At 40.2% G+C, this 24,893-nt stretch overlaps 1 protein-coding gene across 1 annotated transcript in view; it reads right to left on the bottom strand.

The window, feature by feature from the left end:
* The window catches only part of LOC124556501 (phosphonopyruvate decarboxylase-like), a 104,718-nt gene that overhangs the window by 34,973 nt on the left and 44,852 nt on the right, over positions 1-24,893 (bottom strand). The window contains exon 7 of the mRNA XM_047130458.1: positions 20,304-20,520. Coding sequence (XP_046986414.1) covers positions 20,304-20,520 — 217 coding nt within the window. The remainder of the gene's footprint in view (positions 1-20,303; positions 20,521-24,893) is intronic.

The following is a 24,893-nucleotide window of genomic DNA, read 5'->3' as shown; positions in this document are numbered from 1 at the left end:
ATGCACAGATAAACAGGATGGCAAGGCAAAGATAACTATCCATAGCTTAATATATAATTATGTCATTGGTGTAATTGTACATTAAGCTATGGAACGATATCTTAAAAAGTTACAATTATGTCATTGACATAATTGTACATTCAGCTATGGACCAATATCTTAAAAAGTTGAGATGATTATCTTTGATTGCTATCATGTTTATCTGTGCATTATCATCTTTGGAAATCAGTAATGAACGTGAAAATGGGCTTATAACCCGAAACCTAGGTTGTGCAGTAACATTAATAATAAAACATTAATAAGAAAACTGTGTAACAAGGCAAAAAACAGTGTTGGTTTGTTGATAAAGTATCATTAGAAATATACAAAATGTAAAGTGAAGAAAATAATGTGACCCACTCCGGAAAAATACAAGTATATAAAGTGTTCCCTCACTGCAAAACTATGAACTGATTATCTTCGTACAAAAAGAGTCTGATTTGTATGTAGCAAATAAATCTCAACATCACTCCAAACCAGGAATCAAAATAATTTTAGACTGCCAGCTCACCATTTAAAACATTATGCTCAAACTCCGCAGTATATGGGCACAAAAATTTAAAAGGAAGTAAAAGGAAAAAAAAAATTGCTGAGCAATAATTTAGAAACAGTGAAAACTCTTATAAGGCAAACAGGTGTAGAAATTTTACTATTCAGCTGAAGAGTTTATGAAGGATGATCTGAAAATATGAGCAGAAGGAAACACATACTTAGGATTTTATAGTTTGTTATTTAAAAAATATCAGTTGTGTATCAGTTATGCGTTCAGTACAATATATTATATTAATGACATTTTAAAAACTGTAAATGCATTTTTGTGTTTTCACAAGTCTGATGTACATTGTGTCAGTGACTTGAAATTGTATGTTTTTTCTATACAGATCTAATTTTGGGTTTACAATTTCATACTAATTTCAGCTGAGAGGAAGACACAGAATTGCTGAAACATCTGAACAAATCTTTATTTGTTACAGGAATGTTGTTAGACATAAGTGATACAAAATTTAAAAAAAGACATACATGACTTACTTTCATTCTATAATCTCATACAGGGTCATATTTTGATGCAACTCATCAAGCCAAGTTGAAGTTCTCTGACTCCAAAAGCGTGTAATATGAATTATTCATGGTTTGAATTTAAGAATGTCTTGCAGAGACCTCTACAAGGAATTTCGAACAAACAGCTCAGTTCATGAAATCAATAAAAGAAATTAGAATAAGCTGCCTAAAGATTTATATTCACACACTTTGACCCAGAAAGGTCCATTAATCAGTAACACTCATTTCCAATAACTTTTCAGCAGTTATAAAATGTTTAGTCACTAATAAAATGAAATTGTAAAGGAGCCTAAAGGATTTGTTGTTGGTTAACTTTCCTACATAACTGAAGTTTTTACTAGAACTAGTTAACATGTATACTGTTATTAATATCAAGTAACATAAGTTTTCATAAAATTCCACTTCTGTACTTGTGTGATGATATATGGCTACAATAGCATAAGAATTTTCTTCTGTACTTTAGTGAATATAGAAGTCTCGTGATAACTGGTCCACAGCATTTGTGAAATTTTTAAATGAAATCATTCTGTTTCTGGCTGTTAAAACATTATTTATTGCAATAAATAATGTTTTAACAGCCAAAATTGTAATGATTTCATGCAAACATTTAGTGAATATAAATTCAAAAATCTGTGACGAGTTTAGAAGTTTGTTTTTAACTTTAAAATGAAAATATGTTTCAAATTTATTACTTTTTCCACATTCTTGAGGACAATTTCACTTTGGATCTAAGGACTGAACATGTGTGAGCCAGATCTTGAAGAAAAATTAGGTGACAGGTTCCAGGTCACAAGTTTTTTCAAGTCCAATTAATGTCCTAGCCAAGTGATAGAGGATGTAGGATCATTGTGCAAGGTTTTTACAAAGCTGTTGTGGTAGTGGGAGGAGCAGAAAACAGTATTGATAGGGATCAGGGATACAATATTCTGTGTCCTGTTAATGATAGCATCTGGAACAAACCATACAAATGTTGGTTCAGTTCCTGCTTTCATGCAGTATGATCGGCCAAAATTGAACAGCTCTGTCAGGAGGGTCGATATGGAGTTAGATCAGCTGTTTTGGGTGGCTACCTTGTCAGGCATAGGTTTGGTTCCTGTTGATGGTATTTGCAGGTGAGACTTCACAAGACGTGGCCTGGATCTCAGTTGCAAAGGGAAGGGTAAATTACCTGGGATGATAACAAATCTTTAGGGGGGGGGGGGGGGGCACTGAAACTTATGGAAGTTCTTCTTTTTTAGGCTCAGTGTCCAATGATTCAAAATAGAATGAAATTAAGCTTAATCAGAAGCTCAGACAGGTAGGTACTAGAGATATTAATATATCACACGATTCTCATAAAAGTACAGTGAAAAATAATGTTAATATGTCACAAGATTCCCAAAAAAGCACAGTGAAAAATAATGCTAGTACATCGCATCAGAATATCAGGGGATTTTTACCATCGGTTTTACCTGCACACATGTATACCACATGTATTGCACACACTTCCTCCTCCTCCCGCTCCTTGTCCTCCTCCTCCTCCTCCCACCTCTCTCTGTCAATATCTTCCTACCTCCTCTATCTGTACGTCTCTCCTCCCTGCCTCTCTACCCCTGTTCTCCCACTCTCTGTCCATCACCTCCCATCCCTCTCTCAGTTCATCTCCTCTTTCCCCTCTGTCTGTTCATCTCCTCCTCCCCCTCTCTCTGACTGTCTATCTCCTCCTCACCCTTTTCACTGCCCGTCTCCTTCTCCCTCCTCTTTCTATGGCTGCACCCTATGCCACCCCCACTGCAAGGGCAGATAGCTGTTTCTTACCCCCACAGTACTTCTTTTCAGACATTAAGCAGTACATGTAACAAGTTTGCTTGAAATCAATCCAGTAGTTTAGTCATAGGGGCCTGGCCCCACCAGAATTTTGTGATATAATTTCATTCTGCATATTTTTTTTCAGTTTTATATGAAACAGTTTGAGTATGACATGATTTTGGTGTAGTAGTATGAAATGATTTTGGCATAGTATGGGTAACTATCAGTAATCAGGTGCAGTTTCCATAGTTCCATTACAGAAACACACAATGTTTCTCTAAGCTGCCAATAGTGGGGCCAAATCTTGCTGCTACTCTCCATCACCCCTCCTCTCAACCCATCGTTCCACAGTGATGGACCTCTTCTCCTTTCCCCACCCTATTCAGCCGAGGGCCAGCACTTCGTGGCCCATACTGCCTCCATACCCTCAGCTCAGCAAACTACAGTTGTAGTGACGTGACCAAGTTGTTTCCCTTCCTCCACCTCACCCCTGTCCATAGCACAGCTTGGAGCTACTTTGGATGGTCCCACTGGATAGACTGGCTCATGCATACCCCTCATTCCCTGCACCTGAGCGAGCTCTGTTGTCTATCACTTTACCACTTTCGACCCATCTACACCTATACACAGTGTCTGGGGCCAATTGGCTTAAGCCTGTAACCCAAATTTTCATCTACATCACTTAACGCACCATCCTATAGGCCAACGCAAAATGTCGCAAACAGTATATGTGGCCATCTCTCAGTAGTGTTTTGTACTCTGGAGCTTTTTGGTTGAAACTCAAAAATTCTTACAGTGATTTTAAAATCAATAAAGTGGATTGCTTGCTACAAAATTCTACAATTTTCTGTATATGAAAGAGAAGCTAGAAACTAAGCAGTCATTCCCAAATCATCCAGAAGGATTCATAATGTCTCAACCTGGCGGAAAGAAGAAAATAACTTTCTGCAGTACATAGTTGCACTTAACAGTGAGTGAAGAGAAACAAAAGTTTGTTTCTATAGCATGTTATTTGGTGCTGAAAGATTGTGGACAACAATCAGCTGTAAGGATTTAAAGTATGAGGTGTATTCATAAAGTAAGGTCCAATTAGGCATGAAATGGGAACCACTGTGAAAATCCAATGCAACTTTGCACAGATGTGTTGGGCAGTGTCTTTAGTGTACCTGTCATTTGCTTCATGTCACCCTTATCTGTCCAGAGTGCAAAATGATCAAGTAGAAATGCCTAAGACAACAGTGTCTCCTGCCAAGTATGTGGATCTCATGAGAGATTTCACCTGAAGCTATGCAACCCACATTACATAGATGTCATGAATTTCTTTTTTCAAGACAATTTTCAGCCGCATTCTGCAGGGGCAATGAAGCGTTTTCGATGAGAAGTGTTTCATCACCCACAATACAGCCCTTAATTGGCTCCCTCCATTGTCATCTCTGTTCATGTGAACCACTAGTTATGAAGACAACATTTTGGCACAAACAATGAAAGGCAGACCAGTGTAGAGAATTGGTGGAAAGCACTGGCAGCTACTTTCTGTGATGAGGGTACCGGAAAGTTTGTACAACACCACAACAAATGTCTAAGTTGGAGTAGCAACTATTTAGAGAAGTAGCTGGAAGGTGTGGCTAACTGTTGGGAATAAAAAAAAAATTGATTTTCATTTGTTTTTCATTTCACAACTGATTGGACCTTACTTTCTGAACAGCCCTCATATTTAAGAGAACACATTAACACACATGAGGAAAGTGCACTACATTTAGAGGATGCTTGTAAATGTAAAATGTTTGGCACCTTTAACAGTGCTTCTCAGATTGATTTAGTGTATAAAATGTCAATTCAGAAACATGATTAATTAGTTACAAAGGACAGACACATATTAAACAAGTAGTTGAGTGCTTAATGTTTCATACAACTTATGAGTTATCACAAAGGGTTCAGCTAACTGTGGTAATTTCTTAGATTTATTATCTCTTCATGAAAATGTTGACAGTGTGTTAGTTGATGAATTAGATGGCTGTAATACTTATACTTGTAAATATGTGTAACAAATTATACAAAATGAACTTTCAGGCTGTATGTATCACGTTTACATTGACGAACTGATTAAAGACATTAATGCTGCCACTTTTCTTTCTGTGCAGGCAGCTGGAATAACACATATTACATGCAAAAGTCAGTTTGTCATTACACTGAGGTACATCATGGGAAAGAAACCTGTTGAAAGGTTCCTTTCCTCTAACATAAATGATGTACATGAATGTTATATAACAACAGTTACAAATGGTTCCTTTATGAAGTTTATTGCCTTTTTATCTGGGCTCCACCAAAGAAAATGGGCATGAGCTGCCACTGATTCATACATCTGTTTTTATACATATATATGAGAATGTGTGTGGTAAAGGACACTATTGTCTCACTCTTTGAGAGAAGGTTCATGCAAATGGCATTCCATTTTGTACTTTGATTTTGTTGTGTTTGTATGTAATTTGAATAATACACATTAGATGCTGAAGTACACCATTATTTCCTAAAATTTACCATAATGTAACTCTGTTAACTTTATCAAAGGATTATCATACTTGAAAGGGGGTATGCACTGGGATAGCTGTAGCCCCTATGTTTTTCAACAATTTGGTAGACTGGAGAAACACTTCTAAGCAAGATTTTCTGATCTGAAACCTATTCTGTTGTTATTTACAAAACATTTCTGAAAGTACCTTTAGTCTACTCATTATTAGCATCAAACATTTTCTATGAGATTAAGACTTGGTGTTTATCTGGCCAATTGAGTGCCATAGCGTGTTTAAGTGTTTGTTAAAGCCAGACAGAAATGTCCACAGAATACCTACAATGAAAACTGCAATGTAAGGAGAGCTGCACAGTGAAATACATCATTCCAGTTTTACAGAGGAACAGAGAGTACATGTTTCAAGTGAATTATGTCTACTTGTATTATTCAAAACTGTACACCCATGTAGTGAAGTGTATTTGAATGAACCCAACAATAACATTTCAAACTCTTAAGTACCTATAATGAAGAAAACCTATTTCTCCACATTGAGGAACACCATCAGAAGTTAAAGACACTAGTTGCATTAGCAGACTGAAAAACAAAATGTTGTATAGAGTTTTTGAAGTTGATAGCAAAAGCCTTATTTTTTTATTTTTATTTATTCTTTTATTTTTCCTTCAAAAAGATGGCAGATATGATGTAAGCAATTACAGACCAGTGTTATTATTATCCAGATTCTCAAAAAATATCATAAGAATAATATATGAAGGACTATCAGATTTGCTGAATAAAAGTAAAATACTGTCCAGTGCCCAGCATGTCATTAGAAAAATCAAACCTACTGAAACCACAGTCTTTGTTTTTAGAAAGTGTACCTTAGTCTCATACACAGTGATGAATCAAACTGTGAGCTGTTTCTAAACCTATTGCTGAGTAAATTACATTGCTATGGTATCCTGTTTATGACCAATGTCTAGTTCAACTCCTATCTGTTGGACAGGTATCAGAGAGTATAAGTTTGTCATGATGGCAGAACTTTAGTCTCAACAATCAGAAAAGTTAAATAAGGTACCTCTAGGCTCTTTGTTGTTATCAGTAGTTTTAAATGATTTACTGCTACAGTTATATGCAGAAAATGCTGTGTATTTTGTAGACAGCACCATTATTTTTATTAAGTAACAAAATGTACCCAACCTATAGTAGAAAATAGTAGTAATAGCAGAAGAGGTAGGAAAATGGTTTTGTCATAACTGTTTGGTAGTTAATGGCAAACAGAAGTGTGAATGAGCTTCAGCCACTTAAGAAGCAAAGAAAAATCTGGCATAGTAATGGAATTTGGAAATTTTAGGCTTCAGAAGGCCTCCCACAAAAAATCATTATGAGTATGGATAGACAGTTATTTACAATGGGCAAGTTATGTAGAAACACTAAACACAAAATTAGTGCATGGTGTTACATCTTAAGAATGCTGAAGAAGTAATACAATAATGAAACATTCTTGTCTACATATTATTCACCAACCTGCAGTACACTGTGGTCCTGGGATCAGTTAGTTAGTTACTTGTTGCACAGATCATATTTGTCATAAATGGTATGGTATGGGATGTGTCAATAGAACAAATGCCTACAAGATGTAGGTGTGTGAATGCCACACAAAATCTGTGCAATGAATATTTTTACCTAAGTGAGGATATCAGTCTGTAAGACATCCGTGAATGAAAATATGCAAAATAATTTAATTTACTGAATTCTATGTCTCCAAAAGTTGGCAATTATTCTTATGGCAAAAGTGGCTCACCCTAAACTTTTAGAAGCTATGCTATATAATTCTCCAGTTTAAATTTTCATTAATATGCACACCTAAGAACTTAAAACTTTCTCCTCTATTATTTCTTGTTAATGTACTAGGTAAAAGCAGATGGGATACCTTCGTTGGTACAAAACTAGGTAAGCTGTGATTTGCAAAGATTAAAGGGAGCCAAATTTTGCTAAACTACTTAGTAATTTTCACAAAAACATCATTTACTATTTTCTCTGTTGATGCTTCTTTGCTTGGCTTCAAAACAATGCTTGTATCCTGAGTGATGGTGGTGGTGGTTGTTGGTATGTTTAAGGGGGACTAAACAGCGAAGGTCATCAGTCCCCCAGTATCCTGAGCGAATTTTTCACTCCACAGTGGACCGTAGGCTGATATGAAACTTCCTGGCAGATTAAAACTGTATGCTAGACCAGGACTTGAGCCCAGGAGCTTAGCCTTTTGTGGGCAAGTTCTCTACCAACTGAGCTATCCAAGAATGACTCACAATCCATACTCACAGCTTTACTTCCACAGTACCTCATATCCTGCCTTCCAAGCTCCACAGTTCTCCTGTGAATCTTGCAGGACTAGCACTCATGGAAGAAAGGATATTGAAGAGACATGGATTAGCCATGGCCTGGAGGCTTTTTTCAGAATCAATTTTTTCTCTGCAGTGAAGTGTGCACTAATATGACACTTACTGGCAGATTAAAACTATGTGCTGGACTGAGACACAAACCCGGGACCTTTGCCTTTTGCAAGCAGGTGGTCTACCAACTAAGCTACCCATGCATGACTCACAAGCAATCCTCACAGCTTTACTTCTGCCCATACCTCATCCCCTACCTCCCAAATTTTGCAGAAGTTCTTCAGTGAAACTTGACGGGGAAGTTGTGTATCAACACAGTCCACTGCATAGTGAAAACTTTTTTCTGGAGTCACCCACTAGGCTATGACAAAGCTATATCTCTGCAATATCCTTTCTTCCAGGAGTGCTAATCCCACTAGTTCCAAAGAAGAAATTATATGAAATTTGGAATGTATGAGATGAGATACTGGTGGAAGTAAAGCTGTGAGTTTGGGCCCCTCTGCCTATAAAAACATCCTATGGCAGGGAACAGTACAGTCTCATCCAATTACATTGCTTATTTTCATTAGAAGTAGCGTTTAATGTCCCTTGCAACATTGAATTCTTTTCTTTGCATTCATTATGTTTGCAAGATGTTGGCCAGAAGAATCTTTTCCATGGATGATTTGCCTTAACAGTTTCCATTGCACTGTTTTAATTGAAATCATGTTCTATACACACTTATTAAGTCCCACAGTCACTTTGGTGGCAGCAGTCTTCTTATCTGAAATGATAACCCTCTTTAAGGACCTCCTGTCCCTCTCAGTCACTCTAGTATCGCTTGTACTACTTTATCTTGCAGAAGAAAATTTCTCTTCAACTCTGTCGTGATTAATTCCTATCAAAATCTTGACTGTTGAGACATCTGTACCAGTTAACACCAGGAAGAAGCTTTTACAGGAAGACCATACCGTCTGACATGTGGTAGATCAATACATCATAAAAATCGCAGAATACTTCTGTCTGAAAACACGTTCAAGAATATCACTAACATCACTTGAAACGTGAGCGAAAAATACCTGCTGGCCGCTGTGGCTGAGTGGTTCTAGGCACTTCAGTCTGGAACCACGTGGCTGCTACAGTCGCAGGTTCGAATCCTGCCTCGGGCATGGATGTGTGTGATGTCCTTAGGTTAGTTAGGTTTAAGTAGTTCTAAGCCTAGGGGACTGATGACCTCAGATGCTAAGTCTCATAGTGCTTAGAGTCATTTGAACCATTTTGGGGCCGGCCGCGGTGGTCTAGCGGTTAAGGCGCTCAGTCCGGAACCGCGCGACTGCTACGGTCGCAGGTTCGAATCCTGCCTCGGGCATGGATGTGTATGATGTCCTTAGGTTAGTTAGGTTTAAGTAGTTATAAGTTCTAGGGGACTGATGACCACAGATGTTAAGTCCCATAGTGCTCAGAGCCAGCCAACCATTTTGGAAAAATACCTCAGTTAAAACACAAAATACGTAACACCGTCTACAGTAAACCTGTAAACAAAATGTGTAACATTATCAGCAGTACACCTGTAAAGAAAAACCCTGAACCAGATGCATTTGAGTACCCATTCCAGAGGAAGTCTCTGGCCCACAGGATCTGGGCAGCCACAGAGGGTGGCATTACTAGTTACTGAGAGCTCCAATGTCAGACGCATAATGTGTCCTCTTAGATATATGGGTGCTAAGGAGGGGAAGAAATCCAGTGAGCACTCTGTGTGGATACTGGGAGGTGTCCATTCAGATGTGGAACGAGTGCTTGCAGGTGCCACGAAGAGCACAGAGTGCAGCCAACTGCAGGTGTTGGCTCATGTCGATACTAATGATGTGTGTCGCTTTTGATCGTAAGAGATTCTGTCTGTTTTCAGGCGGCTATCTGAAGTGGTAAAGAGTGCAAGTCTTGCTTGTGAGATGAAGGCAGAGCTCACCATCTGTAGTAACGTCGACACGACCAATTGCGGACCTTTGGTTCAGAGTTGAGTCAAAGACTGAATTGGAGGCTTAGACGATTCTGTGACCACGTAGATTGCAGATTTTTCGACTTATGCCATAGCGTGGCGGGGTTTCGGGTTCAGCTTAGTCTGTCAGGAGTCTACTACACACATGTAGTATCTACACGAGTAGTGTGGAGTGGGCGTTTTTTTTTTCTTTTAAAAAGGTTAGAGGCTGTCGGGAAAGACTAGAAAGGGCCTCAGTTTCAAAGAGTGCAGGACAAGCAGAGGAAAAGGGTAGACATAGCAACCATCAGTGGTTCAACTGTAAATTGTCGTAGCCGTGTCGGGAAAGAACCAGAGCTCCAAGCGCTAATAGAAAGCACTGAAGCTCAAACGGTTACGGGTATCGAAAGCTGGCTAAAGCTGGAGATAAATTCAGCAGAAATGTTAAAAAAAGATCTAACTGGGGTCAGAAAAGATAGTTTAAATACTGTTGGTGGCGCCGGGTTTGTTGTGGTTAGAAGTAGCAAAGTTGAGGTGTTGGTATGTTTAGAGTTATACTTGTCAACCGGAATATATTAATAATTGATTCCTTTTACGGACACCCCGACCCAGATGATTCAGTTGCTGAACAGTTAAAAAAAACTTGAGTATAATATAAATTGGTACCCCCTCCCCCCCCGTACAATTGAAGTTGTTCAAAGCAGCTGGTAGGTACAAAACATGGTCAGAAACTGTACTAAAATGCTTTCCCCGAAATTTAATTTTTAGCAGTTAGTTCAGAAGCCCAATCGAAGTGTAAATGGTTGCAAAATGGTTCAAATGGCTCTGAGCACTATGCGACTTAACTTCTGAGGTCATCAGTCGCCTAGAACTTAGAACTAATTAAACCTAACTAACCTAAGGACATCACACACATCCATGCCCGAGGCAGGATTCGAACCTGCGACCGTAGCGGTCGCTCGGCTCCAGACAGTAGCGCCCAGAACCGCACGGCCACTCCGGCCGGCTAAATGGTTGCAAAAACATGCTTGACCTCTTAGCAACAAATAATCCTGAGAAAGTACGGAGCATTATGAGGGATGCGGTGGTAAGTGGCGGAATGTTCGCTGTAACGAGACTGTCTACCGCATCATCGAAATCCACCAAAAGCAAATGCAAAATAAATCTATTTTTTTAAAAAAAAAAAAAGCAGACAAAAATTTGCTTGACCTCTCATACCAGACGAGTGTAACCCAAATGTTTCCGTGGTAGAGTAATTATGGTGGTGGTGGTTTTTGGGGGAAGGAGACCAGACAGCGAGGTCATCGGTCTCATCGGATTAGGGAAGGACGGGGAAGGAAGTCGGCCGTGCCCTTTGAAAGGAACCATCCCGGCATTTGCCTGGAGCGATTTAGGGAAATCACGGAAAACCTAAATCAGGATGGCCGGACGCGGGATTGAACCGTCGTCCTCCCGAATGCGAGTCCAGTGTCTAACCACTGCGCCACTTCGCTCGGTGAGTAATTATGGTGTAGGCGTACGTGGAGACAGTGCGTGCATAGCAATCGCCGACATAGTGTAACTGAGGCAGAATAAGGGGAATCAGCCCGCATTCGCCGAGGCAGATGGAAAACCACCTTAAAAACCATCCGCAGGCTGGCCGGCACATCGGACTTCGACACTAATTCTACCGGGCGCATTCGTGCCGGGGACCAGCATGCCTTCCCGCTCAGGAAGCAGCGCGATAAACCGAGCGGCTAGCCGGGCGGGCTCAATAGCCCCATACTTAGCAGTCATATACAATCGCTCACACGACGAAAGATGTATACCAAAAAACTAGAAAGCGGCATAACTCATACCAATACTCAAGAAAGGAAATAGGAGTAATCCGTTGAATTACAGACACATATCACTGACGTCGATTTGCAGTAGGATTTTGGAACATATACTATGTTAGAACATTATGAATTACGTCGGAGGTAAGTCAGTACGGATTCAGAAAATATCTTTCTTGTAAAAGACAGCTAGCTCTTCATTCTCACGAAGTAATGAGTGGTATTAACAGGGGATCTCCAACTGATTCCATGTTTCTAGATTTCCGGAAGGTTTTTGACACCGTACTTCACAAGAGACTTTTAATCATATTGCGTACCTATGGAGTATCGCTTCAGTTGTGTGACTGGATACGTGATTTCCTTACAGAAAGGTCACAGTACATATCAGTCGACGGAAAATCTTCGCGCAAAACGGAAGTGATATCTGGCGTTTCCCTACATATCCGATTTAGGAGACAATCAGAGCAGCCCCATTAGATTTTTTACACAAGATGGTGTCATTTACCGTCTAGTAAACTCATCAGAAGATCAAAACCAATTTCAAAATGACTTGGAGACAATATCTGTGCGGTACGAAAAGTGGTAACTGTCTGTGAATACGGGAAAGTCATCACCATGAGAACGAGAAAAATCCGTTAAATGTCGGTTACACCATAAATCACGTAAATCTAAGGCTATCAATGTAACTAAATACCTAGGCATTACAATTACGAGAAACTTAAATTGGAACGATCCCACAGATAATGTCGCGGGGAAGGCAAACCAAAGACTGCGTTTTATTAGGAGAACACTTAGAAGATGCAACAGGCCTACTAAAGAGACTACCCACACTGCACTTGTCCGTCCTCTGATAGAGTATTGTAGTGCGGTATGGGATTCTTACCAGACAGGATTGACTATGGATATAAAAAGAAGTCCAAAGAAGGGCAGCTCGTTTTTTTTTTTATCGCGTAACGGGGGAGTGAACGTCATGGACATGATAAGCGAATTGAATGTAAAAATAGTTTATTGCCTTCCAGCTAGATAGGGAGAAATGGTCATCATAATAAAATAAATGAAATTAGAGCTCGTACAGAAAGGTTTACGTGTTCATTAAAAAAAAAATTGTTCAAATGTGTGTGAAATCTTGTGGGACTTAACTGCTAAGGTCATCAGTCCCTAAGCTTACACACTACTTAACCTAAATTATCCTAAGGACAAACACACACACCCATGCCCGAGGGAGGACTCGAACCTTCGCCGGGATCAGCCGCACAGTCCATGACTGTAGCGCCTTAGACCGATTTTTTTTCTTTCTCATTTTTGCACTATATTGGTCGATGAATTTGTTCGTAGCGGACGTCCGATAACAGCCGTTCACGTTCTTTGTTGATCTGTTCACTCAGTTTTTTATTACAGAGGGTAGCTAACCCTCTGATCAAGCACGCTGAGCTACCGTGCCGGCTTTTTTTTTTATGGGGCACATCGGCCCTCCAAGAATTAGTTAGTATATAAGTCCAAGATGTTTGGCTGTGTACCATGACCGCTCATTTTCCCCAGGCGCTGTTAAAGAGTGGAACGGTAGATAAATAGCTCGAAGGTGATTCAGAAAACCCTCTGCTAGGCACGTTAAATGTGAACTGCAGAATAGTCATGCAAATGCAGAAGAACTACATACTACTATGGATAGGTTAGCCTCTTAAAAGAGTCTAACAATGACTACCAGTATAGCCGGCCGCGGTGGTCGTGCGGTTCTAGCGCTGCAGTCCGGAACCGCGGGACTGCTACGGTCGCAGGTTCGAATCCTGTCTCGGGCATGGATGTGTGTGATGTCCTTAGGTTAGTTAGGTTTAAGTAGTTCTAAGTTCTAGGGGACTGATGACCTAAGATGTTAAGTCCCATAGTGCTCAGAGCCATTTGAAGCCATTTCACTACCAGTATCAGTTGAAAACTATTTCAAGTCAGACTCTTGTAGACGAACAGACACGCCAAATACTAGGAACTGATGAAACGACGAAATGCATGGCATACAGATGCATACCAAGACACTATAGTCGATGCCGTTTGAGTTGTACTATGCTGCTGGTCCCGGCGGAGGTTCGAGTCCTCCCTCGGGCATGGGTGTGTGTGTTTGTCCTTAGGATAATTTAGGTTAAGTAGTGTGTAAGCTTAGTGACTGATGACCTTAGCAGTTAAGTTCCATAAGATTTCACACACATTTGAACATTTTGTTTGAGTTGTAAACACCATAAACTCTCAAGGATACTACTCAAGACGATGGGCCTCTAAAGCAACTGGCAGCCCATTACATACCCACTACACAATCAGAAAGTCACTTACTATAGAGAGTAATGTGGGGAAAGATACAAACACATAGGATTAACAAAACTCACAGAACTATGTACCTCCCGCTGTGGCTTGTATATATCATCTTGTCGGTTCTCCAGAAAACAAGACAATGGTTTGCCTCGTTGAATACACGGGTTCTCGTCAGATCACCGAAGTTACGCAACGTCGGGCACGGCCAGAACTTGGATGGATAACATCCTGGGTACGCCACGTTCTTGTTGGCTGCTTTCCCTTTGCCTTTATGGCAAAGGGGAAGAGGGGTGGTGGTGCAAGGTTCTTGCTCACCAGGCTTTGCGCCAGCGCCGTAGATCAAATTCCAAACCTCTTCGTAGTGTCTCTTGAAGTGAGGGCATATGACACCGTTGATAGTGGTCCGTCTGTCGAATGGGGATATTAAGCTCGAGGGTCTCTTGGTGCTATTCGTGAGGAGTAGGCTATGTGCCGGTATATGATTTCACTCTTTCCCTTCTCTCACCGTCATCCGTCACAAACACGACACCAGACTGAACACACCAACATTTATCAGATACACTTAAACACACGACTCTCACCATTCGTGTAGGAAAGGTGCCATTGTGAGTGAATGACGGAAAAACCCTTCCAATTAGGAGGCTGAGCCTGCCCTTCAAGGTCTCTCAGCCAGCAACGCTACACGACTTTACTTTTTTAAAGCAGAATCCAAAGTGGCTGCATTTTTACGATGTCTATATACTGAGATGGCAAAACTAATGGTCACTGCACTTTCAGAACCATTCGTGCTGGAAGACTCATTTGACTAAGTACTTACACATTACAATTAACTAGAAGGTCCCAGGCATTTTACCTCAGAAACCTGCGAAAATATTACACGAATCCTAACAGAAAATCACATGGGGTTTTACACAAATTGCCTGCAACCAAGCTCCTGTTCCAGATACAAACGGTGATTTTTGACAAAAGCAGTTTGCAACAAATCGTATTCAGGAAACTCCATCTAACGAGACAGTAATCACTTTGTGTAGATTAAGACCAATGTGTACAGATTCAAATGGTTTATAATCTTGGTTAGTAAGAAAGTATTTATTATATTTGGCACGGCATCCTTATTCACAAACTAAACAGTGTTGGATTCCCAAGTGCATTGTATATTTCAAGACCCCAAATCTCAATATAGAGCATTTAGGGAAAACTGTTGCATTGCCTGTTGTTGGAAATTGGAAATTTGTGGTAAGGTCTTATGGGACCAAACCGCGGAGGTCACCGGTCCGTAAGCTTACGCACTACTTAATCTAACTTGTGTGTGTAGGGGAACGATGCGGGAAACCCACACCGCCTTACTAGGCAAGGTCCTAATGGAGGTGGTTTGCCGTTGCCTTTCTCCGACCATAATGGGGATGAATGATGATGATGAAGACGACACAACAACACCCAGTCATCTCGAGGCAGGAAAAATCCCTGACCCCACCGGGAATCGAACCCGGGACCCCGTGCTCGGGAAGCGAGAACGCTACCGCGAGACCACGAAGTAATCTAACTTACGCTAAGGATAACACACACACCCTTGCCCGAGGGAGGACTCTAACCTCTGACGGGGGGAGCCGCGCGGACCGTGACAAGACCCCCTAGACCGCGCGGCTTACCTGTTGTTAGGACAATAAGGTCACAAGGAAGTACTCCGGGGACTTCTACTGTTTATATTAGGTATTAATAACCTCCCAGCCTATACAGAAATCGATGATGGTCGTGGCACATTAATGCAGGGATCAGACAGCACTCAGGCCTCTCGAGCATTGCTTGAAATAGTGGCGTGCTGGAACTAACAGTGCTGGGGGGTCCTGTGAACACGCAAACTAAAACAACTACACAAATACAATGATATCATTACTCACAGTCAGCGTCTCGAGGTACAGTTGGACTGAACCTCATTTGGGAGGGACGAGATGATCACAAGTTACCAAGAGTAGGCGTCATACTCAAAAAAGGTTCCCTAATACTTAAAAGGCAAAATAAACTGATCATTGGAATGGATAAGTTGATGTATCTGACACACATTAGGCTAGTGATGTCTACAACTCGCATTTCAGGATACCCAGCGGCAGCATGTCTGAACTATTTGCAGGTCAAACAGAAAAAAAAAATCGTTCACCGTTTGACGATCTAAATTTGCACTCTTCAAGTTACCACAGGATGCGTAGCGGAGGGATAAATGATGTACAAGAATCATTTCCATCCATCCTGTCTCATGCGTGAATGTTACAGGGGGAGTATGGTCGTTACCATCTGTATTCGCCAGAATATCTCTAATTTTGACCTCTTGATCCTTACCCGAAGTATAAGCTGTAGGCAGTAATATATTTTTTTTAATTATCAGTGAGGACTCTCAGAACATTTAGAGTATGGCTCTGCGTGTAAAACTGCCTTTTTTTTCTTTTTAGCGTATACCATTGGAGGTGGTTGAGCATTTCTGTGATACTGTCATTCTCACTAAACAACCCCATAACGAATCACACATCTATTATTTTAATTTTCTCTATGTCTCCCGTTGGAAAAGGACTCAGACATACTTACTATACACAAGAACTTTTCCAACGAGGGTTTCCCAGTTATCATCTTCGTTACTGAATTACGCTTTCTTCAGATTCTTGCGATACGTCTGTCTGACATCTCCCTTCTCCACTGCTAGATTTATGTGGCTGTTCCACGTAAATCACTTGAAACAGATAATTCTAGATGTTTGACAGTTGTGATTAATTCCAGTGATTGATGTACGATCGTGTAGGCGAGCGATAGCGAACCCTTTCGTCTACTTACGAGGCGTTTTGAAATTAAAAAAGACATTTTAAGATATCTCAATAATTTTATTTTTACATGAAAGCCTATACCTTAATCTACTTTTCTACATAATTTCCGTCAATATTGAGGCACTTGTCATAACGTTGTACCAGTTTTTGAATGCCCTCCTCATAGAAGTCTGCCGCCTGACTTGTTAACCACTGCATCACCACTGTTTTGACTTAGTCATCGTCTTGAAGACGCTGACCGCCCAGGTGTTTCTTCAAGTGCAGGAACAGATGGTGGTCACTGGGCGCAAGATCGGGGCTGTACAGAGAATGATCTAGAGTTTCCCATCGTAAAGATGTGACGAGATCTTTGGTCTGATTCACCACATGCGAACGGGCATTGTCTTGCGGCAAAACGGTGCCCTTGCTCAACTTCCACGGACTGTTGCTTTGATTCTGGTGTGACGTAGGCCACCCATGTTTCATCGCCCGTTAACAATTTGGCTTAAGAAATCATCACCGTCGTTGTGGTACCGCTCAAGGAAAGTCAATGCACTGTCTAAACGTCTGGTTTTGTGCACATACGTCAACATTTTCGGTACCCAACGTGCGCACGGGAAACATTAGGAAAGTCATCCCGCAAGGAGGACACCGTAAAGCGTCTGTTTTCTCTCACCTTATTGTCCACTTCCTGCACCAAACTTTCAATAACGACCGAAGGACGCCCACTCGGTTGTTCATCATGCACATTTGTGCGGCCATCTTTAAATGCTCTCACCCACTTTCTTACCATTCCATCACTCATAATGTTTTGTCCGTAAACTGCACAGATCTCACGACGAATATCGATCGCTTTTAGGCCTTTAACACTAAGAAATCTTATAACAGCCCGTACTTCACAGTCGGCGGGACTCACGATTATCGAAGGCATCTTAAACACTCAGTACACAACGTAAACAATGAAGAATCAGATTGTAACGGCATCAGTGCGTAGATTAAGGTACACGCTTTAATGTAAAAATAAAATTATTGAGATATCTTAGCACGTCTTTTCTTAATTTCAAAACGGTACTTACTTAAAAAAACACGCCTCGTATATGCATAACAGCACACTTATTTATGTTGAGGATCCGCTGCCAAACTTCGCACTAGGCACTGACCTTCTTCAAGTGTCCTACATATTATCAAAACTTCCTACAAATATGACCTCCCAATATACATACCACTGCATTGTCTGCAAACAGTCTTAGAGAGCTATTAATGTTATCTATTAGGCCGTTTGCAGTAACGATGCTATCACACTCCCATGATGTACACTGAACGATACTTTCGCTCTTACCGTGTATCCCCTTTAAGAACGACGTAATGGGTTCTCTTAGTGAGGAAACATTCAGTCCATTCTCATACCTGTTCCGATATTCCGTAAGAACTTATTTTGTTCACTGGGCTACAATACAGAAATGTATCGAAGGCTTTCCGGAAGTATACACAGCGTCATACTCGGCTCCGCTATTTACAGCCTGCTGGATCTCATAAGCGAATAGAGCAGCCTGAGTTTTACACCATCGGTGCCTTCGGAATCCATATTAACCAGCTGTAACTTTGTCGCAAACAAAGGGTCGAGCGAATGAATTTTCGCCATGAATGAGACACTGGACTCATATTCGGGAGGAGAGGAGTTCATATCCCCTGCGACCATCGTCATTTATATTTTCTGTGGTTTCCGTAAATCACTAGTGGCGAATGATGGGGTGGCTTTTTGAACAAGACCGCAGTAGAGGCCGGCCTGAGTGGCCGAGCGGTTCTAAGCGCTTCAGTCTGGAACCGCGCGACCGCTACGGTCGCAGGTTCGAATCCTGCCTCTGGCATGGATGAGTGTGATGTCCTTAGGTTAGTTAGGTTTAAGTAGTTCTAAGTTCTAGGGGACTGATGACCTCAGATGTTAAGTCCTATAGTGCTCAGAGCCATTTCAACCATTTTTTGAACCACAGTAGATTTGATTCTCCATCCTTTACCGTTCCGAATGTTTGATTCCTTTTTAGTAATCTAGACGTCACGTTCTAACATCCCTTTCTATGAGAAGGAATACTTTAGCACTCTGTTCTACGTTGAACAGTAGACGTACTCTAGTTGCTTATAAATACTGATAATTGATATTGCAACTTTAGCTTGGACGTATCAGTACTGTGTCGTGGTTTATCCGCAATGAGCACGAAGGATGCATCCGCTCGCTTTATTTTGTAGATAATAGGAGCGACGAGCTAAAACCTGATGATCATACTGTCTTACTGAATGGACATTACTTAGTTCAATGGCAGATCCATTCTCATATGCTATGAATTCATTGTCTATAAAAAATACCTGAAGTGATTGTCCTGCAGCGAGACATCATTATATCGAGCACAATAAATGAAATTTCTGTTAGAAGGTGTACAGTGTGCATGCGAAGCGGCCTTCGTAAATAAAATATCGATATGGTCCACTGCATTTGACGTCTCATTATAAGCAGCACCCTGTCTAATATCCTGGCCACGTGAGGATGTACTACTGGAAATAGTATCCTAGACGGGGAGCATGAGCAACAAGTTTCTCGCGGAGGGAAGAGATATCCGCTTGATATTGAGGCTGCGCGTATCGCAGATCTCACGACAGTGGCGTAACGCGGCCCACAGCTAACACAGTTTACTATTGTTTTTATCTGTGCTGCGTATTCATCACTCACAAATTGTGCACCGTACGGTAGTTGGACGTGGGATTTGATTCTGGATTCATAATGGATTTTATTTACTGATGGTGTAGGTGACGGACTTGGTGCTCTTATATGGTTCTTCGTAGCTTACGATCCATACAGTCTAGAGTTTTGCCTTCGGCGAACTGCACTGTGGCGGAAATGGGTGGCGGATATTGGTTCATCGTCCTCTGTAACACTTCTTTGTGAGTGAATGTGCTGACTTCTCTGTCAGAAGAGCCCGTTTTCAAATATTTCACGAAGTGATCAATCATTTAACCAGACCAAATGAAGTATTATAAATTCTTACTCAATACGATCTATTCACATAACAGATGAAAAATTTTATCAGCAAAATTAAGCTACTGAGGAAGAGGTACATCATGTTTAAATTAACCACTTCGGAAGACGGCTGATTACTGCACACTGAAGCGAAACCTCTCGTGATAGGTTCCACTCAATTACATCAGCAGATCTAAATTACTACCATACAAATAATCGTTAATAATTACAGTTTGGCATATAAGGCCTCTGGATCCGATGAATTATGAAATCTATTAAATTCTCGAAGAACATAGTCCCTTTCAACAATATCTGAGTAAGCACGTCAAAGCGAACACGACTGAATCATATTTCACTCATCACAGGAGTGAGTGGAGTTAACATTTACACACTAGTAAATAGTTCTCTATCTAGAAATTAACCTAAGATCTGCTGTTAAAAAATCAACGAAGTAATAGTAAAAAATATTTTCTGACCTACTAAGGAAATATATCAAACAAAAAGATTTTAGAAATCATCGTTACAATATTTTATTTTTTCATAGCTTCTAAATTGTACTTAGGCCTGCAGGATGACCCAAAGAAGAATTAAATCGAAATTTTCAACAAATGAAGTGTTTAAATTAAAATTAAAAGCAATAATGAAAGCATTACCTGTCTACTTGGCTTCTGCAACGCGATTCCTAGGGCGATTGTAGAGGCATGGCCCATGGATCCCACTGTCAAAAAATCCTTTTCGTGTCCTTGTTCTCTCGAAACTCGATATTCGAAGAGTTCTCTGGAAAGCATTCCTGTTGTGCTTACAATAATCGAATTATCCATTATTGTATCCACAATAATCTGCAGTGCCATTTCCCTTGTCATCGAGTACCTGGAAGAATACGCGAAAAACTTTAGTGTCTGCGAGTTGCATTGAAACAAAAGAAAACTATTTCTGGCCATATAAGTTGTATTAAGCAAAATTTCCTTGCTGGAATAAATTTTGGAGGAAAACACTGTTGCTGTTTCATCTAATCCACCTCCATGCAGATCGGTAACAGTGCAAGGTGATTGACCCGGGTTTAACTCAAGGAAGTGTCAGGTATTATAGCCTGGTTGGAGGGCTGGAATAGGGAGCACTCAGTTTTATGAGGCCAACTGAGAAACTGCTTGTATGAAAAGCAGCGCATCCATTGTCTAGAAGTATCTACAAGGCCGAAAGCGGCCAAGATCGAGATGTGCTGATCCCAGTCGCATCCAAATGACTCCATCCGGCTGGCTGTTCGGTTTCGCGTGGTCCTCTGGAACTAATCGTGGGCTACCTATCCTTAGCGTAAGTTAGTTTAAGTTAGACTGAGTAGTTCATAAGCTTAGGGACCGATGACCCCAGCAGTTTGGTCCCATAAGACCTTACCACAAAGAGAGCTTGACTGTATTTACATGCGCAGCTACGAGGTATTAATCTGGTCTTAAATAGTAACTGGCTCCCTGCCGGAAACAGTCGCTGCAACTCGAAGACCGTAGTTTTTAGGCGCTATGACGCACCCTACATGGCCCGCATGTCTCGTTGGCCCTGTCCTAGGTGCTGACTCGGAAGGGCACATCCAATTGCATGGCCACCTCTCTCCCCTGATCTCACGCTTCTCTAACCTTTCTTTTTTTTTGTGTGACATATCAGGAGCCTTATGCACTTGGTGTCAGCTCCCGACGAAGAAGCATTTCTCGCCAGGATAATTGCAACGTCTGATGGCGTACGTGTGATGCCTGGTGTACTTGGTACAGTGCACCAGAATTTTCTACGAGGATGTTACGCCTGTATTGAATATAGTGATCGCCATTTTGAACACATTCTGTAATTTAAATCATTGTTGAGTAAACAGTTAACTGTTTTCGCTGAAATTAAGGTGCAAATGCACTGATAGTCCTTATTGTCACTGACATTCAAAAGTTTTCATCTACTCACGATAACTTCCAAGATCATATGTCCCCTATTCCTAAGTTGTATTTCGACTGCTCTGTCAGCTCCTTCAGTTTATGCGCAACCTACTGAATCACCCTGTATTCGATATGATTTTTAATATTCGTTACTCAAGTCATCAGGAAACAAGAGTCAACAAACCGGAAAGAAAAATCTATACGAACGTGGGTTTACCATTTATAAATTTCCTAATTATCGTTCTAGCTCTGCTGTAATAGTGGAGTCTCTCTTGTCGATACAGTATATGCTCAAAACGATCATTTTAGGGTTGAATGCAATCATGCAGTCGTCGTCTTGTAGTCGTTGTAGTGAAATAACCGAAAATTTCTGGAAACGAATATTTCCTAACAGACACGTATAACGTACGCAGCTTCTTTCCTGTGTTAATACATTGCTAGACCCTAGTCTGGAAGGCATATATTTTTAGAAAAATTTGAAGAAACTGCTTATTTAGAATTCGTTTCAATCCCCGAAATGCTTTGTCAGGGCATACAATATGGCCGAAAACGAAAGTGACAAGCACCTGACATTTTTGAAATGTGTCATTCTCAGTTACCCATATAAGTAATTAATAACCAAAATATCTGTGTTACGCAGAGAAAAATATTTGGTAATACTTGTGGAGGATAGTTATTATAAATCAAAGTATACCTGCAGATGCAAATATAATGACTACCGTCTAGGCGAGGCAGATGGCTCTGCCAACGTCAAAGAAGCAAGAATAGGGAAGATAAAACTTAACGCGCTGTTTGACTATGTGATTAAGAAAAACCAGCAATGAGTCGTGTACAGGATTTATAGAGAAAAGCCGAAGATGAAACTATGAAGCACACAGCACTGGTACTTCAAAAATTCAAGATCGGAAATAAATCAAGACGACATGTACTCTCCTGCCGTACATAATTTCATGTTTGTTTTCATACCCCTCTCCGCAGGTATTAGCAAATATGGACAGTTGAGTAGACAAGCAGTAACGACCTTTGGTGACTATGTGTCAATCCAACGTCTCACGTAATGTTTTCCGGTAACAAATGTTAATAATCTTCCATTCTTACTCGTGAATTTGTGGCAACAGAGCAATTCAGCACCACGTTGCGAACGGAACAAAATTTCTGTATCTGTGAACAAGTATTGTAAGTGTACATTTACAATTCTGTTGTTTCACATAAAGTGAAATCATACTAGGTCTATAACAGTTACCAATATAGGCGTTCGCCAGCACAAAGATGTGAGTACAAACAAATTCCAAAGCTTGAATATTTAGAAGTCCAAATACATTCCTTACTCACTGCATGTAACACTAACCGGAGCTAGGGGAAATGAAGATGAATACTTTTCCTTCTTACTCTTCTCTCGTCTGCTTCGACGATATCTTCTCAGTGAAACTAAATGTTATTCAACGTTGTACTGTTTTAAATATTTCTCCCTTACTTTCTTTATATCTCTCTTTTTATATGTCGAAACGGATTTTAATTTCCGAACGTACGTGATTTTTTAAAGTTTTAAATGTTGCTAGCTTCTACAATTCTGTGTACTGTCTCGTAAATGTTGCGTCTCTACTAATTTGTCATGGTATAAAAGCATAACTCACATGCTCCAAGAACATAAATTTTCACAAATGACTAAAAACGTGTTTTACATGCGTCGTGCGCGTGTCCCATATATTGACATCAGTATGTGCAAGAACAATGGCTATAAATCATTATGTACATTTCTGATTATGTTTGCTTATTGAGAAATTACAATTATTTAAGGTTATACTATGGATAGTGTGAGTTTTGTTAATGAGCTATGGAACATGTAAGTTTTGACAATATCCATTTTGGATCTTGTGAGTTTTGGTACTGAGCTGTTTGGACGATGTTGGTTTCGCGGAAACTATCGTGTTGCGACTCGATATGCAACACTTTTTGGTTCCGACTGCAAGCCATTTTCTCTTCTACAGTGTATATATAATATTACATTCCGATGTTAATCGTGATACATACCAATTATTCATCTTTTATGGACTTTACTTTGTTAGTTTACGAAAGATATTCTCTAGTTTGGAATACCGTTTGCAATTTCATAAAAGAAATGTCTACTGTGCACATTTCTTCAGTTTAATGATCAAAGGAGTTTACAAATTTTCCATTCATGAGAACTAATTATTGATCACAAAGAAAAGTAGAATATTATAATCAGGAAAATAATTCAAACTTGTTAAGCATTCTTTGAGAAGGAAGAAACTATGAAATACCAAAAGAAGATAAGCTACTAAAATAAAACTGAAGATTTGAAGGAGATTCACTTCTAAAACTGAAAATAATTTTACTCTTCTATGTCTACATCAAAACATTAAGTTCCTCTTGAATCATGTCATCAGTTTGATCCGACGTATTCTCATCAATGACATGCTTATAGAACTTGAGCTCCTCAATTTCTCTCCAGTTTTCCCCATAATGTGCAGTCAGAAGTTTTTCAACATCCCTCCTTTTCTCTAAAGAGATTGAATTCTTTGGTTGGATGAGTTCGGGATGTGTAAGTGCATTTACTCCAGATTTAAACACATCTAAACACTCCAAAGTCATTTCTGTACGTTTGTTCACCACGCACAAGAATTTTATTTCCCACTCCGCGCTTTATGTAAATGAGCTTACATTTTGAAATTGAAAAATGCCATGATCCTGGATTTCGTAATGCAATTTTCACACAATTCTTGAAGTCGGCAACACTAGAGTCTCTTCCTACCAATTTCAATGTTGACTGACTCGAAATTATCTCATACACTTGTTCAGGCTCTACTATTACTTCCATTGTTTTCATTTTCCTTTCTGTATTTCCAAACACACGGTCTGGAGGAATGTAACTATGACCGGTGACTGGAAAAATCATTTCATTTCCATCAATATGTGGCGGAGACTTTACGGAAAGCCAAAACATATACATCGCAACCAAAGTAGAATTCTTATTTTGTGCAGCACACCCATCACATACCAATCGAATTTGTTTGTAATGGGAGGTGTCTAGGGAGTTTTATGCATCAAACACATATGAGGCTATAGTGTTTGAATCTCGACTGAATTCATTTTCTGCCCAACAATAAGAAGTGACAGTGGAACGGTTTAACTCAGATTTACTGTGACCTTTAACAATGGTAAAATACTGGACATAAGTTTGTCTGCTATAATAGCATGAATGATCTGGAACTTTGGGCAATGGAATACTCTCCTCACAATCAAATGAAAGAATTAACGTTTCAACGTCTTTGTCCTTCGGGTTGTTAAAAAATGCCATATACTTTAACT

This window comes from Schistocerca americana, chromosome X, assembly GCF_021461395.2.
Source record: "Schistocerca americana isolate TAMUIC-IGC-003095 chromosome X, iqSchAmer2.1, whole genome shotgun sequence".
Taxonomy (NCBI): domain Eukaryota; kingdom Metazoa; phylum Arthropoda; class Insecta; order Orthoptera; family Acrididae; genus Schistocerca; species Schistocerca americana.
This window is presented reverse-complemented; position numbering and strand designations above follow the sequence as displayed.